The sequence below is a fragment of the Acinonyx jubatus genome, chromosome C1 (genome assembly GCF_027475565.1).
Source record: "Acinonyx jubatus isolate Ajub_Pintada_27869175 chromosome C1, VMU_Ajub_asm_v1.0, whole genome shotgun sequence".
Taxonomy (NCBI): domain Eukaryota; kingdom Metazoa; phylum Chordata; class Mammalia; order Carnivora; family Felidae; genus Acinonyx; species Acinonyx jubatus.
The window spans coordinates 205286407-205307414 of record NC_069381.1 but is presented as its reverse complement, the minus strand read 5'-3'; the positions used below and the strand labels follow the sequence as shown (position 1 = coordinate 205307414).

Sequence of the window (21008 nt, the reverse complement as noted above, 5' to 3'; positions counted from 1 at the left end):
GAGGGAGACACAGAATCTGAAGCAGGTCAGACTCTGAGCTATCAGCACAGGGCCCCATGCAGGGCTCCAACTCACTAACCGGGAGATCCTGACTTGAGCTGAATGAAGTCAGGTGCTTAACCGACTGAGCCACCCAGGCACTCCCACATTTCAAGTTTTTAAGGACAGTCATGATTCAAGTATCTCTGCAGATACTCTAATTTTTGACTCACAGATATGACTCCACTAAACATCTCTATAAGAGGTAAAATCAGAAGCCAGGAAAAACGACCCCAATTCCAAAAAAATATCTTCTCATTGTTTTGTAAAGGGACAATCATAAACGAATATTATAAATTAAGAATGAAAAATAACCCAATAACCCGAAGGGTGCCTGGGTGGCTCAGCCGGTTGAGTGTCTGACTTTGGCTCAGGTCACGATCTCTGGGTCTGAGAGTGAGCCCTGCAGGCTCTGTGCTAACTGCTCAGAGCCCGGAGCCTGCTTCGGATGCTGTGTCTCCCTCTCTCTCTCTCTGCGCCTCCCCTGCTCAGACCCTGTGTCTCACTCTCTCTCTCTCTTTCTCCCTCTCTCAAAAAATAAATAAACATTTCACAAAATGTTTTTTTTACCGTTCTCAACGTAAGAGGAAAAACCATAACTCTTTGTGATGTTAACTAGACTTATTGCGTGGATCATTTTGCAATATACACAAACATTGAATCGTCGTGTTATACACCTGAAACTGCTATGTTACGTGTCAATTATCCCTCAATTAAAAAAAAAGAAAAGCATTCTTTGTTTTTTTAAAGGACTCCAACATGTAGAAGTATTTCAAGTTTAAAGAAATGTTTCCCCCATTATACTAAATATTATACTAATGTCATGATACCATGAAAAGATGATTACACCGGCATACTACTCCCCTGTTATTTGGGCTGTTGTATACAAAATGTTCAGCCCAACGTGTAGAGTGGGGGCAGGGAGGGGGCTTCCTTTTCCTCTCCTATTTGTCTTTAATACAGGTGTTGAACCAAACTCAAATTTTATGTTATTCAGGCCTATTGATAGTCAGTAAGTATGTCTTAAAACAGTATTAACTTCTAGCTGTGTAGCAATTTCTTCCTACGATGCACCATCATGGGCATTAGCCCAGTGGGTTGTCATAAGGCTGGGAGGGAGACAGTCACCATCAATGTTCAGCTCTTTTTTTTTTTTTTTTAATGTTTATTTATTTTTGAGACAGGGAGAGACAGCATGAACAGGGGAGGGTCAGAGAGAGGGAGACACAGAATCTGAAACAGGCTCCAGGCTCTGAGCTGTCAGCACAGAGCCCGACGCGGGGCTCGAACTCACGGACCGTGAGATCATGACCTGAACCAAAGTCAGACGCTTAACTGACTGAGCCACCCAGGTGCCCCAATGTTCAGTTCTTTATACTCATTTTAAAGGTAACGAAACAGGTTCATTGGATCACTTGCCCAAAGTCAATGTTTGCCTGTTGGTCCTAGGTATAGTCTCTGCCTGCCCCACGTAGTGTCTCAAATTATGACGCTATGGAGGAACTGGACGAATGTGTACCTGAGCAGAAGGGGGCAAAGAATGTGAGCTTATACATGCTTTTTCTGGATCATACATGAGACACAGCTGGTAGGGCCTCTCCTCCTTTCTAATTAACTCCCTTAACGTAATCTAATCTATCCCTAAAACCAAGTAGATACCGCACCGAAGCAATAAAAAAAAAAAAAGCAATTAAAATATTTATCGCGTACTTGTGGCCAGTATTTCTTCTCCACTGCATATTTTTTTAAAGGTGTTACTATCGTACAAGACCCTAACATACAGTCACCAATATCACCAATATTTATTCTCAGCGTGATAGAATTACAAGTTTAAAAAAATTAAATTGTACTTTCTCGGTATGTAATTTTTGTGTGTGCTCATCGTTAAGCACATATTTTTTCCCACTCTGAAAAGCTGTTTTGCCACAAAGTCCACTTCTTTTTTACGTTTATCCACAGGGAAGTCATAATCCCCTACTTAAACAGAAGCCGGTTACCATGGAAATCATTCTAATGCCACTGAATCAATATTTTGATTTTGCTGACATTTAATGTAAAAAGAAAAGACAGACAAAGATTCACAGAAGTCACTTTTCATCTTCGTTGTAATTGTGATAGCTAGAAAAATTTGTAAAGAAAACATATGCTCTCTGCAATGAGCTCCAGTTAACTCCCGGTTATAAAGAACTGCGAATTCATAAAAGAACAATCTACATATTTATATGATTTTGGCTTTGTGTGTACACATACTCATGCGTGCTTTCGGACCCGAGATTTTTTTTTCCCCATCTCTGAACCGAGCCCCGATTCTCTCTTGTTAACGAAGTCAAAACTTGCGAGAGGAGATTCGAATGCATCCAGTTTTGCAATTGCCTTTTATGCAGTGTTCTGAAGAGGTGAAATTGGCATTGAGAATCACTCTTCTGAAGAAGCTGACCTTTCCTGCGCTGGATCCTAGTAACCCATCCGGTCCACCGAGCATCCACAAAGAAGTGCTACAGCTGAAGATTCCTCAGTCCTCCCTTATTACTCCTTTTGAGGAGAGGTGTGGAACTTGGACCTCCAGTTTAAGAAGCTCATGCCGATCAATGCTCATCAAGTCTCGATGCCAATCAAGTCTCATGCTAGATGTAGTTTTCCACATCTAACTTAAATCTTCGTGCTGCTGTAACTTAGCTACTCTCTCCTCTTCTACCCTCAGAAAAACACATAATACAGCTACTCTCTTCTGTTTGATACAGTAGCTATTTGAAACCCTAGATCTTTAGATGGTGAGGGGATCTGAAAGAGTTAAGAGCGGCTCTACCTCAGGAATTAGGTACCTAAAGCATCTTAAAGGACTGGCAATCGGTTGTACTTTTAAGACAACTGAATCACCACCACTCAAATGTTTCTTCTGTGGGACAACCATCATGTATTTCTACATGCGTTCGCTCTCAAGACTCAAGGTCACCCTCTCCTGAGCTGGGGGGGGGGGGTGGTGGGGGTGGCTATGCTGAGGCATGCATTTCACACTGCTTCCAGGGATGTTACCAGCAACAGTTCACGGCTTGATCACGCCCTCCTGACTGACTACTTTCTTCCTCTGTTTCATCTTTCCCCTCCCCTTCAGGAGGTTCTTTTTTTATTCCCTTTGATTCCTCAATATTTCTAGATGAGCCTCAACACTCAGATATCGCCGCTCTAAATCAGTAAACTACCTTTGTAAACAATCTAGCATCGTTGACTACGTAGCGTTTTGGCATGAGAGGTGGGAGACGGGTGAGTTATGGAAATAAGATCACGGAAAATAAAGAGAAATGAAAGACACTGCGTATCAACATCGGAGAAAACCTAAGCACAAGATTTAAAACTTACCAAAGCAGATCTCCAGGGCCCTTCAGCGTGTTAATTAACAAGTAAATGAAACACCTGACTAGTCTCTATAAGCATCAGTGTGTTACAAGCTGAAGGACATACCAATGCCCTTGGATCAGGAGAAAGAGGGGTCTACTTTCTAATCTCCTCTTAAGGCAGCAGAGGAACAAGGAAGAGAGTTGCACGAACAGACCCACACCAGCACGTGCAGTCACATGTCAGTGGCATTCATTACAGCAAAACAAGCTGGACCGGCCTAAGCATTTCTCAAGGGGAATGATTAAATAAAGTACTGTGATGTACACCTCTCTTCTTCGAAATGGTGTTTCTTAAACTGAACGCCATGGAAAATAGTCACAGGAGAATAAGTGAACAATCAAGCACAAAACTGTACGCATCATGATTTCAACTTCGTAAATCTGCATTCACGTACATGTCATTCACCCAGGTTCTCTCAGACACATGCACATAGTCATGCTTTTTTGCACGTACGTGTAGTAGGAAACACCGAGCCCAAAGGCGGATTTTCCTTGTAGAGTGCGTGGATGAGCTCCACCTCTGGGCATTGATTTGCACTCTTCAGTATGCACTGAAGCTTTTGTTTTTGGCCAAATAGGCACTTGGACACCAATGGGTGGGAAAGGAGAAGAGAGGGACGGAGGGGGTGTGACGGTGCCTCACGGACGCCCCATCTCATGGGCTAAACTTGAGCGTCTGTGGAAGGAGGTAGACCAGAAGGTGAGGGAACATTCGTGAAGGACTGGGGAGCCCATGTGACAAAAGATACCTTCCCAGTTGAGGAGAAGGCCACCCGGCTTTTATCGGCAGCTGCAAACCACTGCAGAACTTGGTACCCTACCCTGGGGGCCGGGGAAGCCTGCTGTGGAGAATGTCCAGGACAAACCAGGCGAGAGAAACACTAAGGGGCCCGGCAGAGCCATGCTCTCAAGCTGGTCATGGGCGGCCCTGGGAACCTGGAAGCCTTTTCCAGAACTACGCACAACACTCTGGATGGGCTTGTATCCACGCGCACTGGAGACTGCTCTGCCTCCAGCCGACTCTCAGGAAAAACTCAGGAAGGCGGAAACTTACTAAAGATCTGGTGAGATCTATGGTTAACCTGACCTAATTCATACTCACAGACCAGCAAGGAGGTGGAGGGAGATTTGTGCATTTCACAGCCGAGGAAAAACAGAGGCTCAGGTAGACTTTAGAGGTAAAGATCGAAGCAGACACTGAAATATATACACAGCATGTGTGTGTGTGTGTTTCCTACAAACACATGTGCGTGCATAAATTCATATTCACTGGAAGGCAGTACGTCAAAATGTACAAAATCATTATTTCTTCTTCTTTGTCTTAAGTTATTTGAGCGCGAGAGAAAGGGCGCTCAAGCGGGGAAGGGAAACAGAGGAAAAGAGAGAATCTTGAGCGGGCCCCATGCGGGCTGCGTCCAGGGATCGGGACCTGAGCTGAAATCGAGAGGCAGAAGCTCAACAGACTGAGCCACCCCAGCGCCTCCAAAATCATTATTTCTAAAAAGGGTTACAATTTGCCCTCTGTGTATTTTTCTGCCTTACAATGTTCCCCTAATAATCACATCATACTTCTATAATTATACGAGGAATACTAATCAAAGCAAGAACATACAAACTTTAGGTATCTTCCAGGCAAAACAAGTTCCTAATGATGCGAGGCTTTAGGGGACAATAAAACACACACTCACACCCCTTCCCTTTGGGATAACATAAATACATCTTGCCGGGTGTCACTTGTCAACACCTTACTAAGTGGCCTCCTGGTCTCCATGCCTCCTTTCTGGGACTTCAGGGACACGGGAGCAGGACTGGGAGAGCCGGGGTGGGGGGGATGGGGGGGGGAATGGGTAGGCACATGCTCGTCTGCATGCTGCCTGGACGCGTCCTGGCCTGTCCCCAGGGGAGTGGGCCCAGGTGTTACCTTCGGGCCGCTCGGCGGCCTTGCCGCTCTTGCCGGGCGCCGTGCTGTTGACCGTCTCGGACGACGTGCTCAGCTTGGTGCTGGGGTCCCGCTTGGGCTTGGGGGGCGGCTGCCTGCGGGAGCCACAGCTGCTGTCGTCCTCGGTGCCCCCGACCGAGTGCAGGGACTGGGACCTCACGGAAAAGCCGCTGGAGCAGGGATGGGGAAGTCTGTCCTGAGGAGCGGGCATCGTCATGAATCCCATGCGGAAATGTTTGCCCGCGTAAGTGCCTTCGTGGCCCCGCCCCACTTCGCCACCTATGCTGTAAAAGAAAGCAGAGCCAAATCCGTGAAGGTGAAGGGAGCCGGGAGGGCAAGGTCACGGACGCGCGCGCGTCTATCGAGCGGCCGAGCGCACATTGAAACGCTAGACTGCGGAAGACACGTGTCCACTGGCACAAACGTCACACTTGGGCCTGAAGTGTGATGGGAAAGCAGGTATAACGTGTTTATAACCAGAAACCCTGACACTTATTGCGAGCCATCCTAGCACCCAGGCCTCCTGATGTTCTCAAAATAGTATTCTAGAGGAAAAGAAAATGCCGCATAGTGCATTTAAGGGGCAATTGTTTTTCTTGAAGGAAATCTTGGTGGTGGATTAAAAAGCCAACAACAAGTCCCTGACAGTGACTCACAGACTGTCTTTTGACACATGACTGAGGTCAGATGGACAGCACCCGAGATCTCCCCTACACCAAAATCATCTCTACTTTGACCTGATTGGCATCGTGGGGAAAACAAAGCAAACAGCAACAAAAGAGGTACCGTTACCAAATATGGGATGGAGAGAGAGAGAGGAAGGAGAAAGGGAGACAGGAAGGGAACAGGAGGTGAAGGAAGGAAGGAAGGAAAAGAGGGAGGGAGACAGGGATGGAGAAAAGAATTGCCAACCTCTGTTCGTTCTCCAGAAACCTTGAGTTGTACTAGAAACTTAGTTCTACTGATAAGCTTGCCTCACAGAATAAAATAGGGTAATGATAATTAAAGAGATGCAGTTAAAATATCATGTGATATTGGGATACTTCTAAATACCTCACTAAGAGACAAAGTTTTTAAATGTTTATTTTTTTTAATTTTTTAAATCTTTATTTATTATTGAGAGACAGAGAGAGACAGAGCATGAGCAGGGGAGGGGCAGAGAAAGAGGGAGACACAGCGTCCAAAGCAGGCTCCAGGCTCTGAGCTGTCAGCACAGAGCCCGACGCGGGGCTCGAACCCACCAACTGCGAGATCGTGACCTGAGCCGAAGTCGGACGCTTCACTGACTGAGCCACCCAGGCACCCCATGTTTATTTATTTATTTTTGAGAGAGAGAGCATGAGCAGGGGAGGGGCAGAAGGAAGGGGAGAGAGAGAATCCCAAGCAGACTCCCTGCGGTCAGCACAGAGCATAGTCCAGGGCTCGATGTCACCAACCATGAGTTCATGACCTGAGCTGAAATCATGACCTGAGCCGAAATCAAGAGTCAGAGGCTTAACCAGCTGAGCCACTCAGGCACCCCTGAATACGTAAAATTCTTAAATGTAAGGTTCTTAAGTTTTATGTAGGAAAGTTTGAACAGACGTTTTAAAATAGAAGAAATCTCAGTTTTGAAACTCAATGGATCATATAGGAAATGACTCTTGGGCCTTTTTCTATGTTATTAATGGTGACTCTTTTCTGAAGAAAAAGGACATGTCAATGAGAATTTTTAAAAGAGATTTTTCCAGAGTTTTCCCCATTTATGTTCATTCATCAATAGAAGAAACATTGTTAGAAATATCCCACTGGTTTTCTTTGATATGAATGATAAAAATGTATCTTTCAGTATATGAATTTTGGGAGACTGTTTAATCTAACTTTCCAGACATGTTTATTTAAACTTTTTTTTTAACCTTAATTTTGGCTGGCTTGCCTTTATAACAATGAAATTCAAGGTAAGGTTTCGTAATTCTCTGTGCCATATCTTTTATAGCATTATAACGTTGGTCACAAATTTGACATTCCAGCAGGAACAATAAGGAATGTTTTTTTGTTCTTTCCCTCTTCAGTTGAGGACTTAGGACAATTATGTGACCACAGTGGATAGAGCCAGAAAGCATTCAACAAGAACATGAGACTCTGATTCTGGCATTAATTCCATCGACAACTTGTCCCTCAGTCAAAAGTATTTTTTTACATTTATTACTTTTTTTCTGAATATTTTGAGTTGACATTCAGACACTGCATATCCCATCTTTGCGAAACAAAATAAAGATACCTGGAAACTCAGGGCACTAACCAGAGCAGAGATATCCAGAAACATGAATGAAAGCAAAGGCTTGCCTGGGTGGAGCTTTTCACATCACAGTAGTAAGCATCCTAAGCCTGTGCAGTGTTTCTAAGCATTTTACTTTCTGTGCTTTCTTCAAGCACATCAATCAAAAAAAATAAATAAATAAACGAAGCTTACTCAAATGGCATGGTTTATGAAAAATCATTAAGAATTTAAGACAGACTAAGAGTGGTGGAGGTGGGGGGATGGGTGTGATGGAATAGGAAGGTATATCTTTGATTTGTGATGACGGTGGCCCTCATTTTTGTCACAGGTGTTTGATTTCATGTAACTTTGCCTTCAATCATTTTCCTTATTTCTGTTGTCATATCACTGAACAAAGAGTGCTTTAAGGATTTATTTAGACAGTCATCTCATTCCAAGTAACATAGTCACGTGAGGGGATTTATGCATCTGTTAATGCGAGTAGGCATTTATGAGAGAGTTACTAGGAATAATTGTATCAGCAATTTCTCTGTTACTTTTGACCTAAATCGAGCCTGCGCCTTTTTCCAGACAGATAATTAGCTCTACTGTTTCATTTCAAAATTACATTTTTTTTCAGCAGAAAACAATTTCCTTTAACTCTGAATGCTTCTGTTCATATATGTCCATGTATGGACACACACACACACACACACACACACACACACTTCTTTCAAAGAGAAATTCAATGCATACTTCAAACAATAGTAGGTCTGAGTTGCTGGTTTAATTTGACCAGGCTGTGAATGAAGGATAAAGGAATGGCACTAAAATAATCTGGATACAAAGGCCATTGTCCAACGCAAGGTTAAGGGTAAGAAATAAAGGTTATCGTATATCTAAGTTCAAGAGACCAATAAAGATGATTAGCTTACAGCAAATTGAAAAGTTTGGACCATAGCATACAACTAATTCCTGAATTTATTGAAACATGTGGACGTTTAAAAATATGCAGATTCTAGAACCCATACTAAATAAAGACAACTACTGAATCACATCTTTTGAGTCACAACCTCTGTACGTGCAACCAATGAGTCGTGTGTTTTTAAAGACTATATCCAGATGCTTCTGATGTAGCCAATCCAGACCTCTCAGAAACATGAAGAACAACAGTTAGAGGCGTTAATGAGCAGACATCTGTTAGTTAGAAACAGCCAGGGAGACACAAAAATCAGAAAGTGGGACAAAGGAAACTTGCCAGAGACCAGCACAGTATCACAGATTAAAAAAATGTACAATTTATTACTCATATCTTGTTAGGTTATCCTGCAGTAACAAATAACCTCTGATTCTTAGTGGTTTACAACAAAAAAGGTTAGTTTCTTGCATGCGTTAATTGGGTTGGTTGTGTATGAGCTGTGTAGAACTCTTCTCTATGGATCTTCTCCATTCTAAGATCTAACCCCTACTGGGATATGTTCTTGTGGCAGAGAAGAAAGGACTCACTGAACCACGTGGTGTCTCTTAAAGCTTCTGCTCAGACATGACATCAAATTTTTCATTCACATTCCATTGGCTAAAACCAGTCTCATGACCAAGCTTGATGTCAAAGGGGTGGGGATAGATTCTCCTTCAATAGGAAAACACTGCAAGTTACATAACAATATGTGGGGATACATAATCGTCTGAAGGTAGGAGACCAAATACTGGTACAGCAGCTGTAGTATAGGCCACTGAGATCTTCCTTAAAGAGAGAACTTGCCATGAGAAATGAAGTCATCCAACAACCAATGGCCCAGTGGTTATTATGAGGGAATTTGTATTTTCTGTTCCTGTGATTCTGGGCTCTACAGGGTTAGAGATTCTGTTCTCCAAAGGAGGCACACTCTTTCTAGAAGACACGGGAAGGGTTCCATTGAGCAACAAGCCATAACTGCTTCCTGGGTAATTTGAACTCCCTTTGTAGTAGCCAGTAGGCCAGAAGACACGTCTCCATTGTGGAACAGGTCTTACACCTGGATCGGCAGGAGGTAGCAGGGCTGCTGCCACATTATGGGGCAGAACGAAAAATCTGTGGAACCCCTTTTGGTATTCCCTTGCCCAATCGTGATTTTGAAATGCAGTCCATGCAGCAACCCTGGCCCAAGAAGGGTTTGGTTACCAGGGGTTCAGATGTCTCATGGGATGGACTAGGCTCACCAAGTAAGCCATTGAGCCCAGGAGAGGTGTTAGGTGAGGGTGACAATGAGGTGAATTCAGAATAAATGGTGGAGAGAACAGAAAATGGGTATCACTCGCAGCCCCCGTATGAACTGCAATGGTGAGGGCTACAGTTTATTGCTCTAACTGTTCCTTTGTAAGTTTCCCCTCAGGAGAAGGAAGAGTCCTAAGGAAGAAGTCCTAAGAAGTCCTAAGGAAGCCATGAAACAGCTGTTTTCCAAACCTGTAGGAGAACTTTTGCTGAGGGTAAAGGGTGAATGTGGCTTAGATCTTCCTCTAGAGAAACTTCTCCAAGGACAGCAGCTGTTGGCCACCAGCTTTGTACAAGGTCATCAAATCTGGGGCAGTATTTTAGTCAAGGTCACTCTGTCCCTGGAAAGCTCCTGGCCAAGAGCTGAGCATGATGTGATTTGGGGCCTGGCTGTTTCTACCCCATGTGGGAGTCCTCTCTGGGTGGTCTTGGGGTCTGAGCTCCCCTATTGGCTGGCTGAGAATTTCCCATAGCTACACTGTGGTGGGAGGTTTTTCCCCTCCCACTCCTCCTCCTTTAGCAGATGTCATACTGCATTGTGACCCAGAGGCCAGCCCTGCCTATTCCTGCTCCCTTCCCATCATCCCAGGCATCTTTCTCAATACATCTCTCACACTTCTAGCCCCATCTAGCTTGGTGCCTGCTTTGGAGAGGGCATTAACTGACTTATGTGGGAATACTCATGCAACCAATGAAATTCAGAAACCAAAGAAGAGGGAAGGGAAAGCCTAAAAATGAATGTGAGACCCCAGAAATAATAAATGCTTGTGAAAATAGGGCAATCTCTTGCTTCATTTAAATGGTGGTTGGGGAGGTAGGACCATCTCCACTGTAGGAATACTTGGCTGGAAGTGAAAGTAATGTGAGCTAAAGAAAGCAGAGTCTTTTTGCAATAAGACTGTAACACTCAAGATAGATGAAGCCTGACACATCTCATGTTACAAAAATAAAAATAAGTTTCATAATCCTGAATTTAAACAAGTATGCTTTTTCTTACACAATGAAGACAATGCTGCACGATCTAGTTGTAGGTTACTTTTTTTCCAATAGAAAACAAAGCAAAGCAAAAGTATTTCTTGAATCAAGGGAGGTCATTTTCCCGGAAGTAATTGATAAAATATTTACAAACTTTTCCCCCAGCCAAGTTATTGGCTAATGCATAGGCCTGGACATGTGTGCTCTGGAGTCACTGAGTTGTGGGCTCCCTCCCCAGTGCCATCATTTACAAACCAAACAATAGTAGGTATTGATCCCTAACCCCGTTTCCCTATCTGTTAAATAATAATTCTGTCCTCACGGATCGTTACCAGGTTTACCTGAGATACTGTACATGAAGCTCTTAGGCCAGAGTCTGACTTAAAATATGCACTTAATTATTTTGGCTTTAGAAGTCTTACTTTTAAATCCTGTCCTCCTGAATTTTGTTTGTAGAATCATCATGCACCTGGTAAGACTGTTTTTAAAGAATACTATAAGACACCATGTAGCGTCAAGAAACTGCACGCAAAGTCAAAGCAAAATCTTGCATTCAACTCAAGGTATCAGGATAATCTAGACAAATATAGTCTTCATGTTCTCTTAACTTCCTTCAACAGTTGCTTCTGTTTTTCAAAGCACCTGTTGATTGTGACAGACAAACAAAGGTACAAAACAAGAGCTTCAAAACTGCTTTGACAATGCTATTCAACAGAGATTGTTACTTGTCTTGCTGTCTTCTTGAAAATCCATCAGCATTAATGTTTTGTGTCTCCTTCTGAGAACTGTCACCTTTCAGAGATGAAAACACAACCCTAGAAAAGGGTGAGCTAGCAAGGTGAGATGTCAGCTCTCAAAGTGACAGAGGTATTTGCTTCTCTGTGTGATGTTGAAGCCAACATGCCAATATTTCATAGCAGAGCCTTCCTTGAGAACCAGTGGAAAAAACCAATATCGCATTCCATCCATCCATCCGTCTATGTCCTCTTTCACGCAAACTGAAGGATGACCCAAGAGTTTGTTGCTTGGATTTTTTTTTTCCTGGAACCATTCTGTGGAGTTGAGCTCAAAAATTCATCTTTGACACAGATGCATCATCTAGTATTTCTCTACCTTCACAAACTTCTGAACCACCTGGAATTTTTGATTCTTCAATATATATTTATCTGGTACCAGAAAAGGGGCACATTCAGCCATGAAGGAAATGGGGGGAAACCTGAAAGGAGAATGGAGGCCACTGCTGCAAAGGAGATAATAAAATTTGCCAGTGGGCAAGTTGACTGCCATCATCTGCTAATTACTCAAATCTTTCATGTCAGGCATTGTAGAAGAAAATTAATATTTGGACGTCATTCATTAATACTATGACTTTAAAAGTTTGCATTTGATGTCGCTTCCCTTTTGCCTTCTCTTCAGATACACAAGGCTAAATGCCAATAACCCTGTGCTGCTCGCCCTACCAAAGGGACTCCTGCCTCAGAACTTGATCCTTTTCCCCTTCAACATTGGCCTCTTCTGAGTATCATTTCCAGCTAATCTATGTGCAAGAAAAGTTGGCCATAAAATAGACCAAGAGGTTAGTGTGTTACACCTTTTTCTATTTTGACAGGTAATATGCCTCAACCAAATGTCAGACTTTGAAAGGCATCATTAATTATATTTGCCTCCATTTTTGGCAGATGGAACTCATCTCAACCCCCTTGGGCCTTTAGGACTACAAGGGACTGTTCGCATTCACTCACCCTGAGCTTCGTGAGGGCAGGTATCCTGTCTTCTTGCTCCTTGCTGTAGTCACTAGCACATCGTAAGTGCTCAAACACGTGTTTTATGAAGGAACAATGAACCAAGGAAGTAAGTCCTCTGTGAGAATAGTCAGATCGAGGGCTTAGTTAGGGAGCTTGGTAGAGTTTTGTCATCTGTGCTTCCCAGGGAACCATTCTCCCTACTCCTGACGATGGAAATTCCTGGGTGGGAACCAGTCCTCTTTACTCAGACCGAGCCAATCCACCACCAGATCCCTGTGGCCATGAAGATTGTTGTAGGGACTGACAAATGCCTCAGGTAGGTCCAACCAGAGGAAATCCTGGGCACTGTGTGCAAACTCAGACGCCCCTCATCCCTCTTGCCACCATGAAGGGAGATTAGTTGGACCAGGTCCGTGGCATTGTAGAAGACCTGGATCTGGTTATGCCTGCAGCTAGGTCAACCCTAAAACCCTTCAGTTATACGGTCCACTAAATTCCATTGTGTCAAAGGCAATAATAGTTGGATTTGCTGACACATGCTTTGGAAAAAGTCCAAAGTGAACCAGTTACTAAATAAATGCTATTGACTAACTTATGTCAGAAAATGCAGTCAATGCCATCGGGAGCAGGAAATGAATGTATTGTACTTATTTCTTGATTGTAAATATTCTTCCTACTTAACACTACAAGTGGGAGTAATAAACTGTCTTGTATGTTTGTCCCATATGTATATATATTTTTTTCAATCACACAGTATACTTTGATGCGGAAACTTGGCTCCAGTAAAATTAAACTGTGTTCATATTTTCTTTCAAATTGTTCACTCACCATCGCCCTTAATGTCTTCTCTGAGTCTCAGTTGCTCATTCAAAGTTGTAAGCTATGTATTTCTTGCTTTAAGCTCTAACATTTATTCTCAGCACTTCATGTCCTCAGTGATACCTAATTTCTACTTTTGTGCCCCTAATATTTTAACTCTCTTAGATTTTTTTTTCAGACATTAACTTCTTGTGTCTGGCTATTTATTGACACTTCTTGGATCTTAAGGCCAAGTGTTAAAAATGGAATCTTTACACACTTGTTTTGTCAACTGCTGTGGTCAACGGTTATGGAAAAGCAAAACAAAACAGAATAAAACAGAAAAGAAAAGAAAAAAAAAACTGCCCCAAAGAGATAACACGCAATTTCCATTAGCTCCAGATGTTATACTTAAAGTTGATATTCTTAAGCATCTAATCTGTTATTTCTCCTTGCTAGAATATTTCAGCACTGCCCCAAATTTGATACTTCAGAAAGAGTATGACATATCTAATCAACCAGTGACTAATTTTCTCATTTTAGGTAGGAGGCACATGTTTTCTGAGCCTCAATTACCTTTATCTTCATAATGATGGAAGTACTTTCCAGGGTTGTTGTAAGAAATTAAAAGAAGATTAAAAATTTCAAAGTCACCTAGCAATGTGGCCAGTACAAATGGAAGTTGGACAAACATTAATTTACCAGGCAACTCCGTATCACTTTTTGTCTCTCGGTACCCAACTATAAAATAAACATCTTAATGATCAGTTTCCATCCCACAGCACCATAAAGGAATATCAATACAATTTGCTTATTTCCATAAGTGGACTTTGACAGTGATTGACATACGACATACCTCCAAATCCAGAAAAAAAAATTGCTCCAAAGTAAAGAAAAAAGAGCAAAAATAATTCATTTTTTTCTGTCATAATTATTGGTCGAGTACAATATAGAGTTTGGCAAATCTACTGAATACATTTACAGTTATTATGTCAAACTTCATAATATTTAAAATTTTTATGAAAGTTAGGGTTCAGGGCAATCATGGCTAGGGAGTTAGGCTTGAAAAAAATGTAACTTTTTTAAAAATCTTTTTAATTTGAGAGAGAGAGAGAGAGAGAGCACAAGTGGCAGAAGGGCAGAGAGGCAGACACAGAATCTGAAGCAAGCTCCAGGCTCTGAGCGGTCAGCACAAAACCCAACATGGAACTTGAAATCATGAACCCTGAGATCATGACCTGAGCCAAAGTCGGATGCTCAACCAACTGAGCCACCCAGGTGCCCCACAAATGTAACATTTTTAATCACAAAGTACTTATTGTCAATAGTTTGAGGTTGATCATGCTGTGATTCACTTGATGCTTATTCATAACAATAAAATCCAAGATATAATAATAAATTAATAATTAATAATTAAAAAAGAATAAAAGTAAAGGAGGTGTGAGCAGGGAATAGAGATTGTTAACCTTTATCAAAGTTATATGCTTATTAAAGAGTAGGCATAGAACATTCTACAGAACATCTTTCAGAGACTTATTTTTACTAAGACATGACAACTGCTTTTAAGATTAACATATGTTATTATCTATGGCACTATGGAATTTAAAATTAAAATATTTCCTATGTCTGTACATAAATAAGATTTCTCTGCTTCTTAAAGTGTCATGGCTTGAAGAAAAGAGGGTATAGGGAAAAATTCAAATCAAATCATGATATTCAGATTCAACTTAGAACATAGTTTACAGAACTTCACATCGTGGGAGATCTTTTCCAAAAATTCAACCAAAGACGGGGAGGTTCTAGAAAATATATTTTATTTGTGTCTTCAAAACTGACATAAGCTTTGAATGCAGTTTGAGAACATGCCAACTTTTTACAAATGAGTTTAGCTAACCATATGTGGCTCATTTTTTCCAACCTAGAAGTGGAAACTAGAAATACAGAATGTTAACATTTAATGGCCTTGAACCTCCTCAGCAGACAGGGCTAACTTCAGGCCAGTTTAAAGTATAATATGGGTTTGGCTTTCTCAAAGGTATAATTTTTACAGAGGAAGAAACAACTCTACGTGGAGGCATTTAATTCATTTACTCACTATTTATTCAAAAAGTATCCAAGGACTTATTTTCTGGCCGTGACCAAAGCCCAGGGGTCAGTATCCTCAGGGAACCACAGGCTATTGAACCAGCATGATTTCAGCACCATGTGGTTGGATGTGCCCTTAGAGGAAGTACAGAGCAGGTGGAATGGAAGAACGAGTGGTGAGGTTCTGACCACGACCGAGGGGCTGGGAAGTCCCATGGAGGAAGTGGCTTTTCAGCTGATACAGAGCACGAGTAAAACTTAATCAGAAAAGGGAGAGAAGTGGGGAGAAGAGAATTTGTGTGTTGACCGTGAGGATCTAGAGAAACCAAAAAATTATAGAGGTATTTGGGCAGAACTTGATCGAACCTGTTTGTTTTGTATTCCCAAAGGCTAGAATGACGCCTGGCTCAAAGAGGTCACCCAATAAACATTTATTAAATGAATGAATGCAGAAATATATGATTGGAAAAGTTCAAGAGTAACTCCTGGGTTTCTTAACCACCCAGATGGATGATAATGTTTTTCTTTTCTTTTTCTTTTTTTTCTTTTTTTTTAACGTTTATTCATTTTTTGAAAGACAGAGAGAGAAAGAGCGTGAGTGAGGGAGGAGCAGAGAGAGGGGGAGACAAAGAATCCAAAGCAGGCTCCAGGCTCGGAACTGAGAGCACAGAGCCCGATGCGGGGCTCAAACTCACAAACCGTGAGATCATGACCTGAGCCAAAGTCGGGTGCTCAACCTAGTGAGCCATCCAGGCGCCCAGGATGATAATGTTTTTCAATGGCAGTCTGCACTATTTCCCATATAGTCTCCATTTTCTTAATTTATGATAAAGGAGGAAGGAAAAATCTGTGAGTCCTCAAACATTATTAATTCCTGTCCTTGTTAGAAGAGTTAATAATTTGAATTCAAGGATCAACTTAATCCCCTCTTCTCCGTCTCCACTGTCCTGCTTTGGTTTAGATGCTCATCATTTCTGGGCTCAATTAATGCAATGGCTTCTTAGCTGATCTTTTTTTTTTTCCACATTGCTGCCAGATTATCCTTGTAAATGCAGATTTGTTCATGTCACTCCCTAAATTAAAACTCTCTGATGGCTTTTCCATTTCTTCGGACTAAAAATGCGCGATTTCATATAACACTCAAGGTCTTTCAAATATTCAGATCTTATGCTAAGTCTCAACTGCAACATTGTCCCTCCTTGATTTTAAGATTATCCTGATATAACATGTTCCCACCTTCACTTTGTTCCAGATTGTTGACTCAAAGGTAAAGTTCAAGACCAACCACATGTCAAGTGTGGCAATGAGTCTTGAGAAGACAGACAGGTTACATCATGACCCCAGGCCGCAGTCACGCTGCTCTGTCTTCCTGAAATTCTTCCTTTGGCTAAATCATGTTTTTAGATCTAATTCAGATATAGTAGTTTCTTCGAAGGAGGCTCCCATTATCAGCCAGGCTTTATCAAAGTTGAACTCAATACCTCCCGTCTGGGCTGTCAAGGGGTTCTGTGCTTCTCCATATCAGAGCCCTTCCTTTATGGCACTCTACAGTTGTCATCTGTGAGTGGACCTCCTCTATTGGTCTGTGAGCCCCTTGAGGCACAGACCATCAACTATTTCCAAAAAGAAGAAAGTAGGTAGGGATAATGGAAGGGAGGGAAAGATATGACTCATGAAGTACTGTTTGATACTTTCGGGAACCTTCTCTTCTTTAATTTTTTTGGCTTAGGATTCCCCAACCATTATCGGAAGGATAAAAGCTGAAATGACACTATGAGACTCAGGTAAGATTATCCAAAAAGTATTTTCACTGTTAAAACAAAATGGAGGCGGGGCGCCTGGGTGGCTTGGTCGGTTAAGCGTCCGACTTCGGCTCAGGTCATGATCTCACGGTCCCTGAGTTCGAGCCCCGCGTCAGACTCTGTGCTGACAGCTCAGAGCCTGGAGCCTGTTTCAGATTCTGTGTCTCCCTCTCTATCTGCCCCTCCCCTGTTCAGGCTCTTTCTCTCTCTGTCTCAAAAATAAATAAACGTTAAAAAATTTTTTTTTAAAAAATGGAGGCTCTTAATAGCTACCTGTCATATTGTTTGTAGATAATTTTTACTTTATTTAATAGATCCATGGGTTAGATTGGATTCTTCTTTAACTTTGTAAAACATATTGATTAACAGCCATAGCATTCTAAATACCCATAGTCAATAGGCCAAGCTCTCTGGCATGTCCACACACGTATGTTCTGGAGACTAAATTGTAACTGTGTGCTTCTGAGAATTAGTTATGTTTGCTGTCAATCCTGCTTATGTCTACTGTGCTTTGGGCCATAGTTATATAGTTTTAAATATTATATAAACCAAAGAATATGAGTGTGAATAATTAGTGAGAATTTCCCTAGGAACTCTGTTGAAAAACTCTGTTGACTGCTTCGAAGGTTCTCAATAAAAGGAGACTTACTAAAAAAAAAAAAAAAAAAAAAAAAAAAAAAAAAGGTCTACATGGATAAGATGAGATTAAGGTAAATCTGTGAAATCTAAAAGGACTCTGAATTGTGCTTGTTTTCCCAAATATCTTGAAATTCTGGCACTGCTTTTAAGAAACTGAAGTCACATTAAAAAGGGAAAACTAATGAGCACATATTAAGCATAAAGTTTTTATAGAAGCGGAATTGGGGAAAATGTACACAAGCGAATGACTCTGTTGCAAAATTTGGTGAACGATGTGAATTTTAAAAAGTTTTGTATATGCAGGGCACCTGGGCGGCTCAGTTGGTTACGCGTCCGACTTCGGCTCAGGTCATGTTCTTGAGGTTCGTGGGTTCAAGCCCCATGTCAGGCTCTGTGGTGACAGCTCAGAGCCTGGAACCTGCTTCAGAATCTGTGTCACCCTCTTTCTCTGCCCCTCTCCCACTGGGACTCTGTCTCTCTGTCTGTCTGTCTCTCTCAAAAATAAATAAACGTTAAAAAATGTTTTTAAGTGTTTTATGTGCTTATGTGTTTCTCTTCTTGATATTTCTCTATTTTTTTACTTTTGCTCAATCAAGTCTCAATTATATTAGATCTTCTATATTCATATTCTACAAATAAACCCGCTAGCAAAGAACCTGGCATATAGTAGATAGTAGAGGCACAGTAAGTCTCAAAAAATGTTGGTTTCATCGCTCCGTCCTTCCCCTAATATTATGCAAGACTTAAAGATAATTGATTCAAAGGAAGTTACTTTAGAAATAACCATTCTAAAAAATCAAATTTTCTTTGATATATACTATTGCATACAGCCCAAAAAAATAATGCAGAATATTAATTCACTCGTGGAAAATTATTTAAGCCATTACATTTTTAAGTCACTTTGGAAATGGACCCTGGAAGGAGAGCACATTTTCTTAGTGGTGATAGTGTGCAAAACAATGTTCTCAGTTCAGGAAAGAGCCAGACAACTCAGGAAAAGCAGCAGATGCCATACTCTTCGGTACTATTTCAATATATTTTCTCTTCTGAGAAGTTACATATCAGTAGCTGGGAAACTACGGAATTTCCCAGACTAGATCATTACCTATGTCGCTACATTAGAATCTGATATCGTCATTGAAAGCTGCTGATAATGTATGCAAAAATAGGAAAATTTATACCCCATTTTGTAGAGCCTATATTATCCATGATATTGGCATAAAGGGATTGATACAGCCCAAAGTTACTAGACATGCATTTCACAGCCAGAAAAATGAGTTTTCCTTGAATCTGTAAAACTTCCAAGTCCGTAGTCACTCATTCATTTACCTTGTAGAAGAGAGACGATAAGATTTGCCAAGCCAAAGGAGAAGACTGTAATAAGAAAGCTTTAATGTCAGTTCTATCTCAAATGTAAGGCATTCACCCCTCACAAAGATTTGTAATATGCGCCTCTCTTGAAAATGGCATCTTAAAATTCAATGGAATGATGCTCTACATTTCTTGAATAAAAGATCTCAAAACCTTTGTGGAAAGTACTACAGATGCAGAGTATTTGAGCACAGTGAAATGCCACTTGCAACATATTCTGCTCCGTTCCCAGAAAAAGTTTGTAGTTTCAACAGAGTTATGGGGTGACAGAGGAAAATGTACTTTGGAAAGATCAGGAAAGTCTAGACATGCCTGTACAGAACAGTGGTGGAAATGACCTCTCAATGCATAAAAATTCAGAGTTCTTGCATCTTCTGTATCAGGCCAACAATCACCCAATGTCTTTCTAGATAATATTTTCAGATTATCTGAATTCAACTTAAAGTCACCCTTTTTAAGAGTGAGGGTGGCACTACATTCACCCATGGTGTATACTTCATCGTGACTCTTTCAAAGTTTTAAGACCCCCTGGTTTTGGTAAATCACAGCCCAGGCCCTCAGCAGAGCACCCGCAGGTCTGTTTCACCGAGAAGAGTTTGCCCCCTAACGGGAGACTCCTTTGTCTTTCTCTCCAACGTTGAAGTTCTCCACATTGTGAACTGTGCCCTTTCTCTGGTTTCTTGACTCAATCTCCCTCAGTAGAATTTTTCAACATAATTCCGTAACCTCAGAGATTTTCCTTTTTGGGTGTTCAGATTCTTCTTTATCCCTTTACAGTTGTTTTCACTCTTCTTGAGCACAACTTCTTTCTGGAATGTCCTGTTGTTGTTGTTATTTGGCTTCCCTGCAATCATCCTTTTTTACTTTTCATCATTTTCATTGCTCCTACTTAGTATCTTCACTGACCTACTACCCCTCATGCTTCAGTACAAGTCAAGGTCCTGTTTTCCTTATTTCTCCATTTTCTGACAAAAGAAATAGCATTTTTAAAGACTTGAATGCTCTTTATTTATGATTTCGAATCTAATATTCCACTGTCTCTTGTAGCCTGAGACATATATTTGCTCTCCCTCTACAATGCTGGATATTTCCAAATGGATATTTCTTTGACACTCAAGGTCAATGTGAACTCAGCATCATTTCCCTGTTCCCTCTATTGATACTAAGTCCTCTATAGGATCATCAGTCTATCAGTCACAGAGAACTAAACCTTCCAAACAATTTGGCACCGATACTAAGTCCTCTATAGAATCATCAGTCTATCAGTCACAGAGAACTAAACCTTCCAAACAATTTGACACCTAGTTTCTTCTTATATGTGTACATTCAACTGGTCAACAAAGCCTTCCTGTTCTCCTTGGATTTCCTATTTTCCAAATCATCTGCAAGGTTCATATTAACTTTCAGCATTGACCACTAAGTGATACTCTTAGTTGGATTCTCTAGCTCAGTTTTCTGAATACTAATCATTAACCTGAAGAAATAGTTATAAAAAAGAAATAGGATCACCTCACTTTGTTTCTCTAGAAATATGCAAAATAGAGTCCATTTCCTCTGTAAGGCAATTCAGGCTTTGCATGATCTGGCCCGACCTCCTTTCCAATTTTCTATCATCCGCTCACATAGTTCTCTCTCCTGGGAGCCTTTCCTTTCTAAACTACATTTCCATTTGAAAAAAGTCATAATAGGGGTGCCTGAGTGGCTCAGTCAGTTAAGCAACTGACTTCGGC

General features: G+C 41.3%; 1 protein-coding gene across 2 annotated transcripts in view; it reads right to left on the bottom strand.

Annotated features, from left to right (window-relative positions):
• The window catches only part of NYAP2 (neuronal tyrosine-phosphorylated phosphoinositide-3-kinase adaptor 2), a 266423-nt gene that overhangs the window by 152126 nt on the left and 93289 nt on the right, over nucleotides 1-21008 (bottom strand). For both annotated transcript variants that reach the window (XM_027049063.2, XM_053215873.1), the window contains one exon: nucleotides 5356-5657. In XM_027049063.2, coding sequence (XP_026904864.1) covers nucleotides 5356-5657 — 302 coding nt within the window. The remainder of the gene's footprint in view (nucleotides 1-5355; nucleotides 5658-21008) is intronic.